At 35.9% G+C, this 22,014-nt stretch overlaps 1 protein-coding gene across 1 annotated transcript in view; it reads left to right on the top strand.

Moving 5' to 3' along the window:
• The window catches only part of SPAG16 (sperm associated antigen 16), a 758,894-nt gene that overhangs the window by 345,741 nt on the left and 391,139 nt on the right, over positions 1 to 22,014 (top strand). Inside the window, exon 11 of the mRNA XM_054585688.1 lies at positions 8,980 to 9,123. Within this exon, the coding sequence (XP_054441663.1) occupies positions 8,980 to 9,123 (144 nt within the window). The remainder of the gene's footprint in view (positions 1 to 8,979; positions 9,124 to 22,014) is intronic.

Here is a 22,014-nt window from a genome sequence, read left to right as displayed (position 1 = left end):
ATAATTTTGCTAACCAGTATCTCCAATAAATTCAATAAAAAGAAAAAAATACCTTTTAGAAGGTATTTATAATGTATAATTAACTTTGTTTTTCTAATTGATTTATCAAATAGTACCAAAAATGGTTGTCAGAAGTTAAACATTATCACAATCATCACATTGGCTTAGTGGTTTCTCTTAAATTGGGCTGAGGTTAGACAGAACTCTGTACCATACTTCACCATGAAAGTTAACATCAATTCCATGTCTTAAATGTTAACACCTCCAGTTATTCCTAACTTATATATTGGTTATAGTTCTAAATATCCTCCATGAAAGAGATTTTTATGATAGAATTCTGACCATGGGGCAGTTTGACTTAAGCCTAAAAACACATATACTCTGTGTCACTAAGACACTAAGGAAATGTGAAATGGAAAATGTTTATATTCATAACTACACAGAATTCTTGTAAATTGCTGAAACATGAAATAACCAAATAAACTTTTTTATTGAAATAGCTTTCTTAAGAACATAAATGTATAATGTAACTTTCCAAACTTGTTAAACCGTGAAGAACTACAGCAATTTCATAACATGAAGCTCAATCTGTGTAAAACTATGTAGCATAAAATGTTCAGCTGCTAAGGTAGTGGGAAAGTTCCAGGAGATATTTTCATAAATCTGAAAGTAGTTAACCTGTTTTTTTAATCTTCCTCATTCTATTTACCAAGATAGTGGGGCCTGCCTTGTCCAATCTTTGGAGTTTATAATTTTATTTATCTGAATTTGTGAATCTTGAATGGTCTTTCACATATTAGAAAATTCAACAACTATAGGAGATATGACATTGTTCAGATTAGGAATATCCTTTTCTAATTTTTTTAATTTAGAAAATAAAACAAAAATGACTAAAGAATACAAAATAAATTATATCACTTTTTTTTAAATGTGAGGAAACAGAAACATAATAAAGTTAAATGACTTTTGCTCAAGGCCACTGGTCCCCCACTGTTAAGAACTGTCGTTTGAAAGATAGTTGGGAAGTGGCCTGGCTTGTGCACTCACAGCAGTGGAAGTTTTCCCACCTGACAAAGTGCACATACCCAGCTGTGTAGCTGAGGTGATGTTGTGTTTGGAAGATTATTAGGCTGCCTGTTTGTATATGGGTTAACGTCTCATCAGTGACATTTGAGTTGAGTGTTGGTAGACAATCTCTACATTTATGTGTGTAGTTGAGGACTTTTCTATAACAAAAATACGATTCTACAAATTTTGATAGAGCATTTACATTAGTATATAGAAGTAACAAAAAATGTTATTCCCCTTATTTATAAATAGATGATTTAATTAACATTAGGTAAAATTTGACTTTATCCAACCTGAACACTTTTCCTAGAGATGATTACCTTTGAAATTAAGCTAAAGGTTTAGTTTAAAAGCATAAATTTGTGCCTCCTACTCCGAGAATAAATCATAGATTTTTGGAGAGTTGTATGGATCTGCTTCTTTATATGGTACAAGAAAGACCAGACAATTTGTATCTTGTTAAAAAGGATTTGGGTTGAGTCTGTAAATTGATAATATGGATGATTGTGGTGATGTTACACTGTGTGTGAATTTGTGCTTTTAATAAATGGTCTTTTTCGATTCACGGTATCTATTATCTAAGTCACCGCTTGAACACGGATCTGCCTCCCACCTCGCTGATAACTGCGATTAGCAGCGCCAGAGAGGAGAGAGGCAGGGGGAGGGGAATTCATTATACATCTAAGGTTGGAAGAACATCAGTTTGGACTGGAAAATAAAAAGAAGAAATTAGCCTTTCTGACTACTCTCCAGGGTATTATTAATAAACCCACCACGAAGGCATGAAAATACCCCACCTATTCAGTGAAAATGAAAGGAAGGTGCTATTTTCCAGATCTTGACAATATAAATCCTACTTAAAATAAAATATATACTATCATAGTTTCTTTTTTTAACTGAAAGTAACCAGGGAAGTATTAAAATGTCGTATCTTCACATTTTCTAATTTCTGAAAACAGATGAAATCAGGTATCTAATTTTGACGATTGCTAATTATGTAGTTTTGTGCACACATTTGTTTCTGACTTTTGTCCCAGTTGTGCACTGCCATTTTTTTTAAACCCACTTAATTACTTAATATTTTTATTGGTGAGAACAACTGTGAGTTGGCTCTTCCTGAAAGCGATGGTGAATATGTCACCATACTAAAATGGCATCTGTCATACCTAATGAGGAGGTATATGTTAAATGGATGTTAAAGCCATTATTCTTAGCTTACTACTGTTTACTCCTAACTTATGTCTGTGTTTTTCTCCTGCCTCCCATTTTCTCATCTTCCACAGAGCTGCTAGAGAGAGCTTTTAAATAATTATCAATCACATAACGTTCTCCTACTTAAAACCATTCAATGATCTTAGGATAAATCCCAGTCTTTTCTCGGCCTGTGAGGCCCTACATGATCTGGTCCTTGGCTTCCTTCTGCTCCCCATTTATCTGTAAAACAGTCCTCCTTGCCTGACCTCCACAGTCAACCTGGCCTTCCTCTGTCCCTAGAATATACCAGCCGTAGCACTTTTGCACATCCAGTCACGTGTGCTGACCACCTGTCCTTAAATTGTCCTAAAGATGTTTGTTTCTTCTTGCCTCTCTCAACTAGAACATCCCATCTTCAGTGAGGACTCCCCTTACTACCTCATTGCACAAAACAGTCTTCCCAAAGCATTGTCATATTGCTTCATGTTTTTCTGTACAGCTGGGTTATTTTGTGTGTTTTAATGTTGCTGTTTGTTTCCCCCATTTACATGTAAGCTTCCTGAGAGAGATGCCTCTGTCTGTTTTACTGACTGCATCCTAGGGTTTTGAAACATATCTTCAGAAATAAATCCTGATGTGTATCCAAATATAAGATGAAATTATTAGCTGAGCAACAATCAGACAAGTCTTTTATACACGAGTATATGTGTCCTGGTGAGCCATATATGTAAAGTGTGAGTGTGGGCTGTCATTAAGAGTAGATAAGTGGTCACCAAATGTTCACAGGACACACATTTTGATATTGATATATTTTCAACTCTCACTGTGCATCTTCTGTTCTGGAAATAATTAGAGCCTGTGAAGCAAAGTGAAGGAAACATTCACAAGGCTGAATAACCTGAAGTGAAAACAGGGGTATCTAATTAGTCTTTCTTGTGACAATCTTTTTTTGGATTAATATTCTTCTCTTTGAAAAGTCTTACAGTGGTGCTTATGTCACTGACTTTATGGATAATTAACAGTGTTCTCCACACACCTACACATCCTCTCTCCAAAATATCCTCGTGTAACGCCACTATTAGAAGGAGCAATTTCAAGTACAGAGGAGAGCTTTTGAAGTGTAGATCAGATGGTCTGTTATAGGAAATGTGCCCTACTATAAAAGAGAGAAAATCTCTGCTAGGACATAATATTTTATGTAACATGCCTGGTATATTGTTTAACAAAACATTGTATGGGTACTTCATCAGGATATGACTTGATTAAGAAGCAGAAGTAGCATTCACCCACAGTTTCCTTTTTTGAATCCTTAAGATGTTTTCTGTACTATTTTCACCCCAATCACAAGCTTATTAACTTGGGAATGAGGTGACAGGGCCTTTGTCTCTGAATCTTGTAATTATAATTAATAGTAAGTTAAAGGGAAGCAGAGAGCTTATATTCAAAGTTTAAAGTAAAATGACTCTGTGGCACTTAGGGCAGGTGCCAGGGAGATATTAAGTAAGAGCTCATTATTCTTGTTAATTAAAACTTCAGGGAGACATCTCTGAGAGTGGAAGTCATTCTGTGGTTACAAGCGGGACGCCTATGTGTGGGCCAGGCTTGAGGAGCAGCGTTGTGCTGCCCCCATTTCAGCGGCCCCGGGGCTGCTGTGCAGGGACCATCCTCACAGCTGGCAACTACTTCGGACCAGTTCTGCACGTGAAGGCAGGGATAGGAGTCAGTGTGTACACACTGCCCAGCGTCTCTCTGAATGTGTTCCTGAACACTGGATCATGAAAAAACCCCACAAAATTTCTTCATGTTAATTTGTAAAGCATTATACATGAGGGCTACCATTTAACCAAAGGATTTAACATCAAATCAAGCCTAGCAGAGTCCGGGGTTTATCAAAGCCACATGGGAATATAATTTCTCTCTAAATAACTACAATTTTAAGTGCTAAACTTACTGCCCATGATCTCTAAGAGAGGCATGTGTGGATTATAGACATTAACTATTTGAAGGGCCAGTTATAATGACGTACAATAATGTTGATTAATGATAATAGCTACAACCTTTTGTGGTGAGTGAAGCATGTTCACATATTGTTCCAAGCACTTTATATAGATAAACTTATTTTATCCTTACAACATCCCTCTGGATCAGTTTTATTATTCCCTCCTTTTCACAAATAAGGAAACTGAGGCTGAGAGGTTGTGCAATGTAATCAGCTAATAAATGTAAGTGAGAAGCTAGTATTCAAATCTCGGCAGGCTAGCCTTGGAGACTCTGTCTCTCTGCACGAAGATAACGTGCGTTGAGTTTCTGCTACGTGCACAGCCCTGTTCTAAGTCCTTTTATGTATTAACGTATTTAATGCTCAGAAGTAGCCTATGAAGTCAATACAATAGTCTTCCCATTTTTCAGAGGAGGACCCTCTGGCAAAGGACGCCTGCAGGCAAACACTGGAGCCCACGCTAGCCTAGGCCATGCTGGGCACAGGCTGTGAAACAGGCTGTAGGAAAAGTAGGGCCAAAGGCCAAACCTGGCCCATCACCTGGTTTTGTAAATAAAGTTGAACTGGAACACAGCCTGGTTCATTTCATTTCTATTGTGTCTATTGCCACTTTCAGACTACAACAGCAGACTTGGGTACTTACAACGGAGACCATATGCCCCACAATTTTACTATCCTGTCCTTTACAGAAAACATTTGCCAACCTCTGCTTTAGAACATAAGAACTCCCTTCTCAATCATCTTTGATCCAGCCTTCCACCACTCTGAACCTAGCCAGTGCCTACCTAATAGCAAACAACAAGTGATAATAGTTAGAACCTTTCATACATCATTAGAAAATGACAGAAGAAAAATAGCAGTTTCTTAGGATCTTCAAGATGCACCTCAGTAAATCCTCTAGACAGAAATAAGACAACTCCTGACTTAGCTTTTACTCCTCAACTAGGTAAGGCAGCGGAGGCTCTGAGCTCACTCTATAGAAAGACAGGGATTCTGGCACAGTCCACTGGGATTGTTGCCCTGGGTCTGCCACTTCCTAAATCCAGGACCTTGAGCTGATCTCTTAACCTCTGGGTGCCCCAGTTCCACCATCTGCTAAGTGGGAATAACAGTAGACTTAACTCATAGGGTGTTCTGGCCATTAAATGAGTTAATGTATGCATCTTTAGGATAAAGAACTGACTCCTATGGAGTGGTAGTTATTTCTCTTTTTCCTCAGCTTCTTCAAAAGGCTGCTTTAGAGATAAATAGAATGATAAGAATTGAGGACTCAATGTACTGGGAAAATTATCAGTGCTTATTAAATATTCTCCTACATTTATTATTTACAGCATGCTCTATAAAATAGGTGAATAAAAAGGCAACGCTCTCTGACAACTTGAAGTACAAAACAAGGCTTATAATTTTAGCACAAGAAAACAAATTAAATACCTTATCAAGTGCAGAATGTAGTGCATCAGCACAGAAGCCTGATGTAGACAGGAATGTGGGAGGGCTACTGTCACCTCGTTGCTTCTACAACACAGGAGAATTTTTAACTCTGAAGGGTAGGATCCTCTAATCCCTTTAAGATTAGTATGCCAGGCAGTTCAGCATGCCAGTATACACCCTGACAATTCCTAGGTGGTTTCTTTAACTAAGGGTTTAATAATGACTAAACGACTTAAGCAGTTACTGGGAATGATAACAATTATTTTCAATCTTTATAATAACAATGATTGATGTTTATAATACACATATAAATAACAAACTGTGAAAGATTGATACTAAGTACACGTAACTAAAATCGTGAGCCTCAAAATCAAGCTGGCCTGAATTCAAAGTCAGTTTCTGTCCATTACCAGATGTGAACTTTTGCAATTTACACCTCAACTGCTGTTTACTTTGTCATAGAATCACAAAACTAATTGTACCAAAGTCTGGCTCCATCAGATATTTGACAAACACTTGTTGAATAGCTATGTGTCCACATGCTTGGGGATGACTACACAGAAAGTATGCAGCAAACAAAACAGCCATAAGCCCACCTCTTACGAGCATTCACTCACCTTGTGAAAATTAAAAGCATTCAGTACAGGTTCTCGGGCACATTAAGGTTTCAAACACTATAAGATATCATTACTGTTAATTGATGATGATGGAGGAGGAAGACTTCAGACACCAGTACCTCATCATGGAGTTGATAATAACATTGAACTTCTGTATCTGGGGAAGCATTTCTGGTCTACGTGTTCTCCATCTTGATCACCTCCCACATGGAGTGATCTGAGGTGGGAGTTACTTGATTGAGGATCTTTATCACTATGACCCAGTCTTTGCCGATGCATTTATTTAATGACCAAGGCAATAAACAAGTGTTTATTGGCTGATTGTTGTGAAGCATTAGATGCCTTCTGATATACTCTGGAAATATTTCTGTTCACTTAAAAACCATTTCATGGATAAAGTAAAAGACATTCTTTGAAAAATAGAATATCAGTATTTGACTGAACTTTGTGCAGAATGATTAGGAAAAGAAAACACTTATGAGAGAAATTTATAAAAAGAATCCATGTTAGAAAAGGAACGTGTGGGCAAAGAAACGAGAGCATGGGATCAGCGTGTGGGGTGGAAGCAGGAGTCGCAGGAGGGATGGAGGAGGCTCCTAAACAGAAAAGATAAGGAGAGTCTGGGAAAACACTTCCCAAATTGATTATGGGTTTGTGTTTATATTTTTCCTTAACTCCTACAAATAGTGCCCCTCCCAAGAGTCATTTGGGAAACTTATCTTTCAAAGTTTGTAAAGACATCGATGATTTAGTTATCTTTTCTTAAAGAGGGTAATTTATCATCTACTCAAGTGTGCATGTGTCTGCCAGGAAAGCTGTGAGTCCATATACATCACATTCAGTAGCTTCAAAGATTCGGTCTGCCTTCTTATGTGTATTTGAATATAGAATTCATTTCAGCCTGACTTTTTTTTTTTTACCTTTCATCATAGTTTTCTTCCAATTAAGTTCTATAAATTCATCCTCTACCCAGTTTGAGCTGTAATAAATTCCTTTCCTGAATTGGTCTCTAAAAGTCACAAACCAACACTGTGATGAATTGCAAAATGAAAAATTTCCCCTCCACTGTGTTTGTTTTGAGCAGGGAAATGCTGGAGAGAAATGAAACATTGTTTCACTAGAAAGAAGGCCCTGCTCATAGTGGTACATGCCAGTGATTTGAATGTTTGCAACACTGATTTACCCCAGCAGATTTCCAAAATTGTACAGGTCTAATGCAAGGAAATGAATTTTCAGTTCCAAATATTGAGGTTAAATGATATTAATGGAAGGGATCTATGGTGAGAATAGTTTTAATCTCATGTAAGTCCTGGAGCTACCCATGTAAGGATGGACTGAGACCATTATTTCTTTGGGAACTTAATTTCATACAGTGTATACTGAAGAAGAAAGGAACAAGGCAGTTCAGAGAATGTACTTTGAGAGAAATGAATATATAGTTTTTATTTTTTTAATTTATTCATTCATTTATTTATTTATTTTAGAGAGACAGGAAAAGAGGGAGAGAGGGAAACATCAATGTGTCGTTGCCTCTCCCGCACCTCCTATTGGGGACCTGGCCTTCAACCCAGGCACGTGCCCTGACTGGGAACTGAACCAGGGACTCTTTGGTTCACAGGCTGGCACTCAATCCACTGAGTCACACCAACCAGGGCTATTGTTTTTATCCTGAAGTCATTATTCCACTTCACTATTTGGGCAAGTAAAGGCATTATGCCTTAGTTTTGAGATGGCTATGTTGAAATTGAAAAATTTGCCACTAATATTTAGACTGATATTTTGATAGGTGCTTAACATTGGGCACATTTGTTCCATTACATCATAAAGCATAGATGAAACTCTATATAAATAAGATTAAAGCATTGGCATAGATAAAATATCAGACATTAACCTTATAGACTCTTGATTTTGGAATGGTTTAGTTCCAATATTTAAATAGCCCCAATGATCATAGCTGATTCAAATAATAAACTGTTTAATGTGTTAATCGTTAATTTTGCACACTTCTCTCTCATTTCCCTCTATGCCTTTATAGAGAGGGAATTGCCTTATGCATCCTGAATTCATTACTGTAATTTGTGTACTGTGCATCGACTGAAGACAATTTAAGTGGCATATTAGCACAGAATTTGAGCTCCTTTGCTTTGTGTAGATAGTAGGCCATGGAGTTAATGTTTCATTTATAGTGTTTATTAAAGGACTATGATACTGGTTATGATTCATGATCTTTTCCTTGATAATGCCTGATTTAAGATATACTATAGACTGAAAAGAATTTTGATTTTCTTAATAATAAGCACGGTTACTGGTCCAACTATCATAATACCAAACTAACATTGGCATCACTTTCTCCTCCTAAAAAAAACCAACAAAAAACAGAATGATTGATTTCAAATTAGAATTAGACATGAGCAATTACCTAAACCAACCATCTCACTTGACACGTAAGGAATCTGTGATCCAGTGAAGTTAATTAGATGGACGGTGATCAGAAAGCGCTTAGGGTTGGAGCCCTAGCCAGGTCGGAAAATCTCGTCCCTCCGAGCTCCAGCACCCAGCGAACGGTCCTGCCCTGCGGAAGAAGGATAACTACTGTCATTTCATTTATTCACAGCGCGAAAGCATTCCCTGTTACCTCCGCATCACCCTCTCTTCTCTCTCCCCGTGCAGCATCGTCGTGCACCCCAACAAGGACACCCTAGTCTCCTGCGGTGAGGACCGCCTCTGGAAGGCAGTGGGGCTCCCCAAAGGCGACGTGCTTCTCACAGGAACTGGCCACACCGACTGGCTTTCCAGCTGCTGCTTCCATCCCAGGTCAGTGCACGTGAGTCCCTGAACCAGCCTAATCTCTCCAAGGAATGCACTTGTGTATTCTGCTTCTCACTCCCCTGGCTTTGCAAAAATTGAAATAGGAATAACGGACAAAAACTGTATGTATTTAATATATGCAGCTTGATGAGTTGGGAGATAGGTATACATCCTTGAAAGCATCAGCACGGTCTATGCTATAAATACTTTTATCATCTCCTGTAGTTGCCTGCCACCCACTTTATTTATTATTATTATCACCATCATTAAAATACTTAACATAAGATCTACCCTCTTAGCAAATTTTCAAGCACACAATCCAATAGAACACTATGACTTACCTTGTATAAATTAAACTTTGTACTTCGCTGGTTTTGATGGCGCTTTTCTTTTTCTCTCTACAACATCATACCCTTACTGAATTTAGAAAAGTGTAGATAAATGCTCCTTTGGCTTTCATTATATTGACTTTAGATTGATTGCTTTTGATATTTGGAACTTGTAAAACAGTCCACGTGCTGATGCATTTAACAAGAGTAAAAAGCTTCCCAGAAGAAGTGTTATTAATGCTTCTTGTACTCACAAGCTCTAACAAGACACACAGATTTCTAGTCCATAATGCATGCTAGTGTTTACTTTGCCTCAGCTAATCTTGCAGGTTTTTCATTGTATTAAGTTATCTGGAAAAAAAATGATCGGAAGGCAGTGATCAATTTTGTTACAAATTCAGTGACACTCAAGATATTAAAGAGAACAAAGGAGAACTGAAAGTATAGAGTTCTGTAATTTTCAGAATTCATTGAATTTTGTACCTCAAAGGCCAAGGACGCAGAGGGAAAAATATTGCTAAACACACAGACACATTGAAAAGCTCTGCCTGTAGTTGCTCATAGTCAAGTCCCACCCCAATCCCATTGTTATACTCAGCCTTTGTAAACACACTTGAGTCTGGCTCTTGCTAACATTCTCTAGTCTCATGATTCCTGGAGACTCAAACTTCTGGTGTAATTTCTAAACCAGTCCTTTGGGAAATTTTGCTCTGAGGAAGACTCTTACTGATTTATTTTCATATTTTCCCAAAACTCCTTTAAAAAAAAATTTAGCTTGTTATGTCGTCAATGAAATTAGATAGTCATAAAGAAGCTAAGTTTTTCAAGAATTTGTGAGTGAACTAATTTTTTGAAGATTTTCTCAAAGTGTGATTTACCTTGAGTGCTACATGTTTGAATTTAACTTTTGAACATGTAGTGCATTCCGTATCTGGTATATAGAGAAACAGGGCCACATCAACTTTCATCTCTGAGGAGCATGAAGCCCATCTTGCAAGTAGAGAGAACACAATTAGAAGTATAGCCTATCACTTACGTAGCTGCTGGGCATGCTCATCAGATTTCCATAATGCTCTGTTGCCATGGCAGCCAGGGACTCAGATATTTCCTCATTAGTGCTTGACCAGCACAGGGTTCTTTTAATAGGTCTTCCTGTTTTCCCACTCAATTACTGAAATTAAAATAAGGTGAAATATAACATTATTCACTCATAATATGAGTTTGCATTCAGTACTGTCTAGCAGAATTTTAGTAAAATGCAGTTACATTGTTTGTTCTTTCCTAGTTCCTGAGAGAAAATACATATAACCATAAGTGTTTTTAAGTGAGTAATATTCAACAGCAAATGTTCCTTTGTAGAAGTAATGAATAAGAATGATTATCAAAAAAACAATAAAAAACTTTTAAAATTTTTAAGTAGATATCATCTTTTTTTAAAATTGTTATTTTTAAATTACATTTTATATTCATTATTATTTGTTTTGGTTTCCATCGTACAGCATAGTGGTTAGACTATCATATATGAGGTCTGTCCGGAAGGTATCCAGCCAAGTAATATAAAAAATAGAGACATTTATTGAAAAAGGTACAGGACAATAAACATTATACATAGGACAATGATGCCTCAGTCCCCTTTAAAGTCACACCTTGGACCTCACATAGTTCTCCCAGTCACCATGAGCTGTCCTGTCATATTTTCCTGAAATCTCATTGAGGCACTGAAATCTCTTCCCTTTCAGAGGTGATTTTAGTTTTGGAAAAAGCCAGAAGTTGCGGGATACCAAATCTGGGCTTTCGGGGGCAGAGTAACTGGGGCGATTTGATGTTTCGCCAAAAAACTCTGCGTGAGACATGATGCATGAGTGGGTATATTGCCATGATGAAGCTGCGAATCACCACTTGTCCATAGTTGCAGCCCTATTTGTCGTATTGCATCTCTCAACCAGTGGAGAGCATTGAGGTAGCACTCCTTATTAATTGTTTGGCCTGGAGGGGCATACTCCTGATGGTCAACACCCTCCCATTCAAAAAACACAGTTAACATGGTCTTGATCTTGCTAGGACTTTGCCTCACCTTCTTTGGGCGTGGAGAACCAGGAGACTTACATTAGGACAACTGGACCTTCATTTCCAGATCATAGCTATAGACCCACCATTCACCTCCGCTTATGACCTTGAGGAAATCTGGTTCATTGGTAGTGGTTTGAATTGTCATTAGCAATTGCAGCACAATGTTCCTTCTGCTCTAGTAGCGGAAGCCATGGAATGAGTTTTGTCATGACATGTTTCATGCCACCATCTGAGTCAAAATCTCGGACGCAGTAGTTTTTGGAATCCCGAGGTCAGCTTCTAATTTTCACACTGTCAGTCTCCAGTCTTTGTTGATTTCAGCCTGTACATGTTCAACATTCCCAGGTGTTCTGCTTGTTGCATGCCTTCCAGAATGTGGATCATTTTCAGCAGATTCTCAACCATCTTTGAAGCATTTGTGCCACAGTTTTATTTGCACTGCACTCATTGCATTACCTCCAAATACCTACTGAATCATCCAAATAGTTTCTGTGGAGGAATGTTCAAGCTTAACACGAGATTTGATGAAGATTCTTTGCTTTACTAGTTCAGTCATTTTGAAGGTAACAGCCACACAGTACACATGATCACTCAGTGATGTCTACTGCCATCACTGACTAGAACAATGAAGTCATCATTGTTGACACAACCACATTCCAGTCTACTTTCCTTGGCTTCCAGGTTACATTGATGTTGAGCAAACCATTCTTGTTATGTTAACAATAGCTGGGCTTTCTCCAGACAGACCTCGTATTTACCAAGTGATCCCTCTGATATTTCCAGTACCCACTTGATACCATACAGAGTTATTACAATATTATTGACATATTTCCTATGCTGTACTTTGCATGCCTGTGACTATTTTATAACTACCAATTTATACTGCTTAATCCCTTAACCTTTTTAAGCCAGACCCACAAACCCCTCCCCTCTGACAACCATCAGTCTCAGATCAATTCTGAAAAAATGTGAAAATCAGACTTCATTTTATGCTTAATGTATGCAAATCAACACTAAAGACATATACATGCAACATAATATATATAATATATGCATATAGTATCTATTTATATAATACTTATGTCTTAAAAGTTGTTGAAAGTCGTACTTTCTGAAACTTAAAATTATGTAATTTGATTTTTATTTTGGCTTATGTAATTAAGTCAGTAAAAAAAATAGTTTATTTTTGAAGATAACATTTTTTCCTATTTCTCTATAAGCTTTATCAATTATATAGTTTTAAAAATCAAACAAAATAAATTTTATTCAAATATAATAATTTAATATGTAGTTGTTTCCTTAGTTAATGAATGCAATGATGGTCCTCCTTGGAGCCCATCTTTGTGAACTGCTTGATTTTGCTCCCTTGGGAGAGACCCAGAATGGATACACTCTTTGCTAACGTGCAGGGTCCGGCACAGATAATGCCCCGATTTTATTATAAAATCATAAGCATGTAATTCTATAACATAACAATATCACACTCAAGGACGCCATATGACATGTTAGGTGAAATGTTCAAATTAAAACTATAAATATTATACCCATATTATTACCCTAACAACTACACTCAAGCAGGCCTTACTTCTGCTAGACCCTGTATTTCTAATTGTGATGGCCTTCCCAAAGAAAAGTAAGTTTGTACATTATTTTATTTTTAATTATAATTGCTCCTAGTTAAATGTTTTCTGTAACTTTCAATCAGATGTATTCTTAATCACTGTGACATTTGAGCCACTGTCTCTTCTGGCACAGTGACATGGCCCAGACATCTATTCGGGGTCAACGCTACTTCATATGACAGTAGTACACCTGGACTGACCTACTCAGTCTCCATTGCCCTGTTTCTTTTGCCGTGTCAGGTATTGTCAGGATGTAAACAACAGGTACAATACTTGTAGCAATATGAACATGGGAAAAAAGGAGGACCAGCTTGTAAAAACTAAACTGATAGGGTAACAATCACCTGAGGAATCAGACAATATGATAGTGAAATTTGTAGAATGTCAGATCTTACAAATATGCATTATACAAGAACACTCTGACAAAGCCATATTCACCAAAGATTTCACGGTGTTCTTGCCAGTTTTTAATCTCTCAAGTAAAAAAAATGATAATGGAATTTAAAAAATTAATAAACTAGTAGGTATATTTAATAGTATATATGTTGAATTTTGTACTTTTTGAAGAGGGAATACAGATTATTTGAAACCATTCATTGTTAGATTTTTTAAATGTATAAATTTTATACCAAAAATTCTGCATTAATGAATCCTTTAGGATAGTTATTACATAACCAATATTTGTGAGCAATATTCATAATAAAAGAAAATGACAACATATAATTATTAAAATATAATAAATCCTAAATTGTTAAAAGTCAACTAAATAAATATTGGTCAAAGAGAAACTGTTATTACCTAGTTGGTAAACAATCACAATAACAATACTTATCAAACTTGAGATGTAACCAAAGCTGTATTCAGAGTAAAATTCATAGTTTTAAATGCTGTATTATTATTTTTTTTGAGGTTACAATGAGGAAATGTTTATTTTTATCATACAACTTTATAGACATGTACAAGTATTTTCTAAGTTAAAAGAAACATTAAAATAAAACTTGTAACCTGTAAAAGTCTCCAGAGTTTAAATGCTGTATTATTAAACAAAAAGTAAAAATAAATGAATCATGAATTGAAATTAAAAAGTACAACTGGCCAATGAAGTACAGAAGAGCAAAAAAATGAATAAATAAAAACTAGAAATTAATAAATTAGAATAAGAATATTAAATATATTAACTCCAGTTTGTTCTTGAAAGAAAAAATAATAACATGAGGAATTACAATAAAATAAGCAGATACTGAAGGAGAAATACAAGTGAGAAGTATAAATATAAACCAAGCAATTTGGAATGAATTAAAGCCAAATATACAGAGACTATACACACACACACACACACACATACACACACGCACACACTCACACACATACACATACATGCACACATTTATATCTCTTTCTGTGGATTTTTTCATAAAACAATAGATGTCTATAAACAAGTATTATCAATATTAAGTTAGGATGAAATAGAAACCCAGGATAGATTACTAATTTTGAGAATAACTGATTTTGGGGACTTCTACCTTGTATTCCCATCTTGACCAGTTTATGACTGAGTTTTAAAAATTTTATTAAAAATATAAATCAGTTAATTTTTAGGCATATTGAATTTTTGGGGAAAAGGAAAATAAACAGGAAATTTTAGTACTGGTTTTATAAATATAGCATAAATATAATTCTAAACTAAACAAATAGAGTACCCCCACCACAGCTGTGGGCTCATATCACCATTACAGATTTAGAACCTTTTAAAACAAGGTAGAAAATGTAATTTTGTTGTATGTTTAAAGGGAATTTGCAATGATCAAGTAAAATTGGTACTTGAAAAGTATGGAATACATACATGATCAAATCATAGAGAGATATTATCAACTATATGAATAGATAGTGAAAGTTACTTTAAGATGGGGTGGTTAAGTTCCATGTTTTGAAGTTTACAAGAAGAATGGATTTTGTAGAGCTGGGAACCAAGATGATCCGGCAGGTGAATGTGAATCTGGATGTCATGGACTCAGATGGATCAAAAGAGAAATATGTGTTTAAAGGTAATAGGGCAAAGTGGGGCACACAGAACCAAACAGGCAATACCTAAAATCAGAATCAGAGGAGGGCTCATTAGTCCAAATTCTTACTACCTATTCAAGCCTAGTTCTCCAATTAGTGAATATTCTCAATAAATATTAGCTGTATTTTTTCTTTTTCTCAATGATAGTGATTATTTTTATTAAAACATTTTCAACAAGCCCTAGTTGGTGTGGCTCAGGGAATTCAGTGCCAGCCTGCAAATCAGAGGGTTGCTGGTTCGATTCCCAGTCAGGGTACATGCCTGGGCTGCAGGCCAGCTCCCCAGCAGGGGGAGCATGAGATGCAACCACACATTGATGTTTCTGTCCCTCCCTTTCTCCCTTCCTTCCCCTCTCTCAAAGTAAATAAATAAATATTTTAAAAAAGAAAAACCTGTGAGATCTTTAAAAAAAGACAGTTTTCATTAAAAAATATTTTTAACACTTACATTTTTAAACATATTTATACACAAAAACTAGAATGCATGTGGAGGTTAACTATAGTTTTATAAACTAAAAAAAGTTTATAGTTAAACTTTTAACTATAAAAACTACACAAATATACAGACTCTACATACTAAAGACATCTAAAAACTATTACAAAGGATTTATTGTTCCAGAATAACATTATACACATGACTGATTATTGCCATGTGTTATTTATAGTATAATTGGTTTTGTTTATATCTAAGTTTGTAAGTTCCTTAGTAGGACTTGTGTAGTAGGACTCTTCTTAGGAATGACAAGGATAACTCAATCACTGTAGAATTGGCTGTTATTGTGGAGTTAGCCATGGAGGACAATCACACATTGGTAAGGTAAAGCACCCTGTGCCTTTTCTTGGTAGACTGATGAACTAGCTGTTGAAAGTTACTCATTAGTCACTGAATAATGACTGAGTGGAGCAATGTGGAGGGTGTGCATTGGCACTGTCTTTGCACCATAAAACAACAAAAGTACAATGCTAACAAGAAGGAACCTTAAGCATATTCCAGTGCCAGGAGAGGTATCTAAATATCTAGCACATGGTGTCTGAGTTTCAGGTTCCCTTGATAGAATCCTAGCTTTACCTTTGCTAGTCCTGTCAGTTTTCTCATCTGTTAAATTGGTATAATAATAATGATACCCACTTTGTAGGTCAATTTTGAAGGCTATAATAAATGACAAACACAAATATTATTATTGCCTAGTACATGTAGGCTCAATAAATGTTACCCACTATTAATTTTTTATTCATTCATTGGAATTTTGAGAACTTAGAGAACTCATAGCCCAAAAATTGTTATAAAACAGGTAGCCTTAAATACAGTGGGCTAAGAAGGAAAAGAGTCTTTTGTGATGTCTGCGTTACACCAAGCTCCATTAAAAAACACTATCCAGGAAACAGGAATTGGGAACATCATACCTCAAGGTCTTACCAAGTTAAACATGGAAACAGTTATAAACTAAAGAAGAAATATAATTACTGTGAAAAGACATGTTATCTATCAGTCCTTAATCCTTAAATATATATATTTAAAAATTATACCAATTAACTCTTTTTATTCTGTTTTTACAGAAGAGAGAGAATTCTGCATATTTTATATATGTATATATACACATACATTTGTGTACATATACCAATTTATATATGTATATGTGTAAATATATATGTGCATGTATACATAAATTTGTGTGTGTGTGTGTATGATTTAGATGATGATTTTAGAAGAAAAATATTTTTAGCCAGAAAACCAAAAATAATTTTTAAAATAATTTTTTCATTTGATTCTGTTTTTTGAATAATGTAAAACACATAGTGTTTGACCTCCTATGACCATGGGCGTATTTTATTTTTGTTGGTCCATTTAGACAAACTTTGAGCAACTGAAATACAGAGTTGCATATCAGTCTACAGGTTAATATTAATAGATCAATAAAATACATTCTACACTAACTTAATAATATATTATTTCATCTTTATCTATACCAAGTAAATGCTCAATGACAATAGCATGGTTTTGAATGTAAACACGATGTCCATTTTTCTGGTGCTTAGGGCTGCATTTTCTTGTGTATGACTGCAGCTGATTATATGAAACAGCATGTATCTTCTCAGATATCTCTACAAAATAAAAGCAGCTGGGATTAGTGGTTTAAACAGTTTCACAGTGCTGCATTTCTTCCTGAGTTCACTGCCTGAGGCAGAAATAGAACGCCAGTATCCTGTTAAACATAGCTTCTCCCTTTATAAGGTGATTTATGAATTGTGAATGAATGGCCCTCTCCAAAATCCCTCATACTCTCCCTTCCCTGTATAAGCTACCTATTCATGTATTTATATTGTGCCTAAAACCAGAGTGAAAGCTCCTTGGCAAGGATATCATTTAGTTATTTAAAAGAACAGAAGCATGGAAAACCTTCTTATTTGCTAGAAACATAAAGTCAGGAGTTCAAATTTCAAAGCATAATGAAGAGATTGATGCACCATTTCCCTAAGACTGTGTGATGTTCTGTGCCTTCCTGAGTTTCAGAAGTAGATGCTTTCAAAATCAGAAACCTCATTAGATTTTTACCAAGACTGTTTTTAAATTTATTCATTTTAGAGAGAGGAAGAGACAGAGAGAGACAGAGAGATAGAAACACTAATTTGCTCTTCCATTTATTCATGCATTCATTGGTTGATTCTTGTATATGCCCTGACCGGAAATCAAACCCACAACCTTGGCATATTGAGACAATGCTCTAACCAACTGAACTACCTGGCCAGAGCTTTACCAAGAGAGTTTCTAGACATACCTATTAAATAAAAGCATTCTCCTTCATATTTTCCGAAGAGATGTATGTTGTTCTGTTCTTAGGGTAGCTTGTCACTTTTATAGGAAGGACATGAATGGGCTGAGCCCTGAAAGTAACAGCCTACTTCTTTAAATGCATTTCTGGTCTAGCTCTAAAAGTAATACATAATAACCATAAGATGGCTAAGAAAGTATTTTGCATAGTCTCACAGCTCAGTGAAAACTTGGAGAGACTGCCTAAGGGCCCTCCTCAGGCAAGTGACAGGATCTCATTGTGCATTAGAAGCACCTTCTAAAGTCAGAATTCTTTTCAAGTGTGGAAAGGACAGAGCAGCAGCTCAGTCATTTTATGTAACCTCTGAGAGCCTCAGTTGCTCATTTTAAAATGGGGATAACGTACTTCATAAGGTTTTCATGACAACTGCGTGAGAAAAATCTATGTAAAACATTAGCAGTCATGAGCTACGAGTAACCATTTACTAAAAGTACCATTGCTGGTATATATATATATATATATTTGGCAGATTCTAGCCTAGATGCAGTTTTCTCTGAAACCAATATTTTCTCTAGATCTATTGGCTTAGCCCCCTGTTTTTAGCACACACACACACACAAAAAATCTGCATAATACTCTAGGTGCATTAAGGGTAGTGTCTGTGTTCTTGTGACACAGCAGATCAATTGAAACATTGTAAGGAATCAGTAAATATTTCATTAATTAAAATGAACAGAATTGAAGACGTTAGGCTAGGAATTTGGCTGCTTCTTCTAATACTCCTGGAAGGTATCATGTGATCATGGGAATATCCTCACATACATACACATACATGCATGCTCAGACACACCACTTGTTATTACTGACATCATCTTATCAAAGGAACCCAAAACTAATGGTTGCCTTCCATTTGCCATAAAAACCCTAAAATACAAAATGTTCTCTGAATAATATTAGAATGAAGCTAACACCTCCTTCTAAATTTTAGTCAACACCTATCATAAGGAGAACTACTTCCAGAATGGCAGAATAAAAACCTTCAAAAATCTCCTCCATAAAAGCAAAAATTGCCAAAATTTTTCCAGAGCTCTAGATCTTAACCAACAGCCTGCATCAATCCAGAGAGCATTTATTCAAGAAAAATTGTGGAAGGAGTAAGAAGCAAAGTTTCTCATGTTTTGACGTGTCTCATTCCCAACCTCCTCTCCTCAACTCTGCGGTAGCCTTGTAAACCAATGACCTTGCAGGAATGGTAGCTGTGCAAATCAGCATCAGTGAGTATAGAGTCAGCACAAGTTTGGAGATCCCAGCAAGGACCCATTCTCAGAGAAATGTGACTATTTGAACATTCTGGAAGGCCCCTGGAAATTTACATTTGCAGGGCTTGTTTTTATTTGACCCGAATCAGAGCTTATTCAGTTAAAATGGACTATTTGCTAGGACATTTGTAGCAAACAATTAAGAGCAAGTGTTTAAAATTGCAACCGCCTGAAGACAAACTCCATGTAATCTCACTTATATGTAGAATCTAATGAACAAAATAAACTGATGAACAAAATAGAAACAGAGGCGTGGATACATGAAACAGATTCACAGCTGTCAGAGGTGAGGCAGAAGAGGGGCTGGATGAAAGAAGATGAAGGGATTAAACAAAAATGAAAACATACACACACACATACATATAACGGATAGACACAGACAACAGTGTTGTGATAGTTAGAGAGAAAGGGAGGTGGGGGTGGGTGGAGGTAGGCAAATGGGTGAAAAAGAGGATAGAAGGAGACTGTGGGGCAATGGGCACACCATGCAATGTGCAGATGATGTTTTGTTGAGTTGCACACTTGAAATGTAGTTTTGTGAACCAATGTTACCTCAATAAACTCAATAAAAATAAGTTGCAACTGCCTGAGACAGCAACGGACAGTTGAGCAAATAAATGGTTGACCGAAGTTCTTAAGCAGAAAAACTGGAGAATTAAATGTCCATAGAGGGTTTTAAAACACTCCGTCATATGTCTGAGAACATCCAAGGACTCATGCCTTTGGAGAGCTGTGCGAATATCCATTGAAAAATTGAGAAGGGTCTAACCTCTCACCTCTTGGCTGGCCTAGAAGGATTCTGAAAGTAAAAAGTGAAAGCTGAGGCAGAGTTGTCAACTTCCAGAATGTTTAAAATGTGCCCCATTATACACACAGAGCCACTGGCTAAAGATTGGATGATTTATTTGTTCAAAGCATTTAATCCTTACTTGTTCGATTTTTAGTTGACCACTGAGTTAAACAAGCTGACTTCTGTGGCCACATACAACAAAGAATACAGACTTTACTGAATTACTTTAAGAAAGTTACTAAAAAACAAACAAACCAAAAAAAAAAAAAGAAACCCTAAAATTAACAGCAGCAACAAGAAACCCTGGACAGGAGGAAATCTGATTTCTAGAGTTTCCACGTGGTATTTTTTTTATGTGAAGTTTTCAACAATAACAAAAAATAGAAAATATGAAAATAAGCAGGACAATGTACAGAACTTGTAAATATGTTGTGTTATACAATATAACAAGGCAAATTAGAATTGCAAATATTTAAGACTCTAATTAACTGACCTTAAAATAAGGTTATCCTGGATAACCTTATCCAGGTGGGCCCAATGGAATCACAAAGCTTCTTTAAATGTGGAAGAAGACAGAAGGGTCAGAGTAAGAGCGATGTGATGTGAGAAAGAGATTCTCCTTTAGGGACACCAGAAGGAACCAGTTCTTCTGACACTATGCCTTAAGCCTAGGGCACACACACTTATTTCAGAGTTGTAGTCTCCAGAATTGGAAAATAATAAATGTGTGTCACTTTAATCCTACTAAATTTGTAGTAATTTGTTACCACAGCAACATAAAATAATACACATCTTGCACTACTATTGCTACATTTATTCTAAGCATTCTGTTCTTTTTGATGCTAATATAAATGGATATTCTTAATTTAATTTCCAGGTTGTTCAATGTTAGGGTATAGAAATACAATTGATGTTTGTATTAACCTGGTATTAACCTGGTTTAAATATATAACCTTATTTATTAATTTTAATATTTGGTAGATTCCTTAGAAATTTTATGTACAAGATCATGTTATCTATAAAGATAATTTTTCTTTTCTAATATCAATACCCTTCATTCATTCATCATTTTTTTTTCTTGTCCAATTATTTGGCTAAAACTCATGGAACAATGTTGAAGGGATGTGGCAAGGGCAGATATCCTTAGGGGAAAAAGTCCAGTCTTTCATTATTAAGCATGATGATAGCTGTGAATTTTTTGTAGATGCCCTTATCAGGGTGAGAGAGTGCCCTTCCATCCCCAATTTGAGTGCGTTTATCATGAGAAGGTACTGAATATTTTTTAATGTTGTTTCTGCAACTATTAAAATGAGCATGCAGTTTTAATTATTTATTCTATCAACATGGTGATTGATTTTTTTTTTTAAGTTGCACGACTTTGCATTTCTGGCATGCATGCTATTGGGTCATGGTATATAATACTTTTTATTGAGGATGTTTGCATCTATATTCTTGAGAGATATAGGTCTATAGTATTTTTGTGATGCCTTTGTCTGATCTGGGCATCGAAGCAATGTTGTCCCCACAGGGTGAATTGGGAAATGTTCCCTCTTCTTGTGATTTTGGGAAGATTTTGTGGGGGATTGGTGTTAATTCTTCTACAAAGGGTTGGCGAGCCCCATCAGTGAGACAATAAATGTCTGAATACTAGCCCCCCAAAATAGATATTCAGTTTAATCTCTATAATAAAAACTAAAAAATTAAAAATAAATTAAAAATACATATAAAGTTGTATTTTAAGTTTGTGCCAAGTCATGCTTCCTCTCATATATAAGAATGCCCATTTTTGCCAACTCTGAATTTCAGTATTTTTTGTCCAAAGTCTTGGATGGGTAATGAGTATGCCATGGACATATAAAACTGCAATTATTAGTGAAACTGATCTTATATATTAGCTGTTTCTATTCTTCATTAGTGAATAGATTACTCAAT

This window comes from Pteronotus mesoamericanus, unplaced genomic scaffold, assembly GCF_021234165.1.
Source record: "Pteronotus mesoamericanus isolate MK-2021 breed Mesoamerican mustached bat unplaced genomic scaffold, CSHL_Meso_final contig_90, whole genome shotgun sequence".
Taxonomy (NCBI): Eukaryota; Metazoa; Chordata; class Mammalia; order Chiroptera; family Mormoopidae; genus Pteronotus; species Pteronotus mesoamericanus.
The sequence above is the reverse complement of the archived record's forward strand: the minus strand, read 5'-3'. Positions and strand labels throughout refer to the sequence as shown.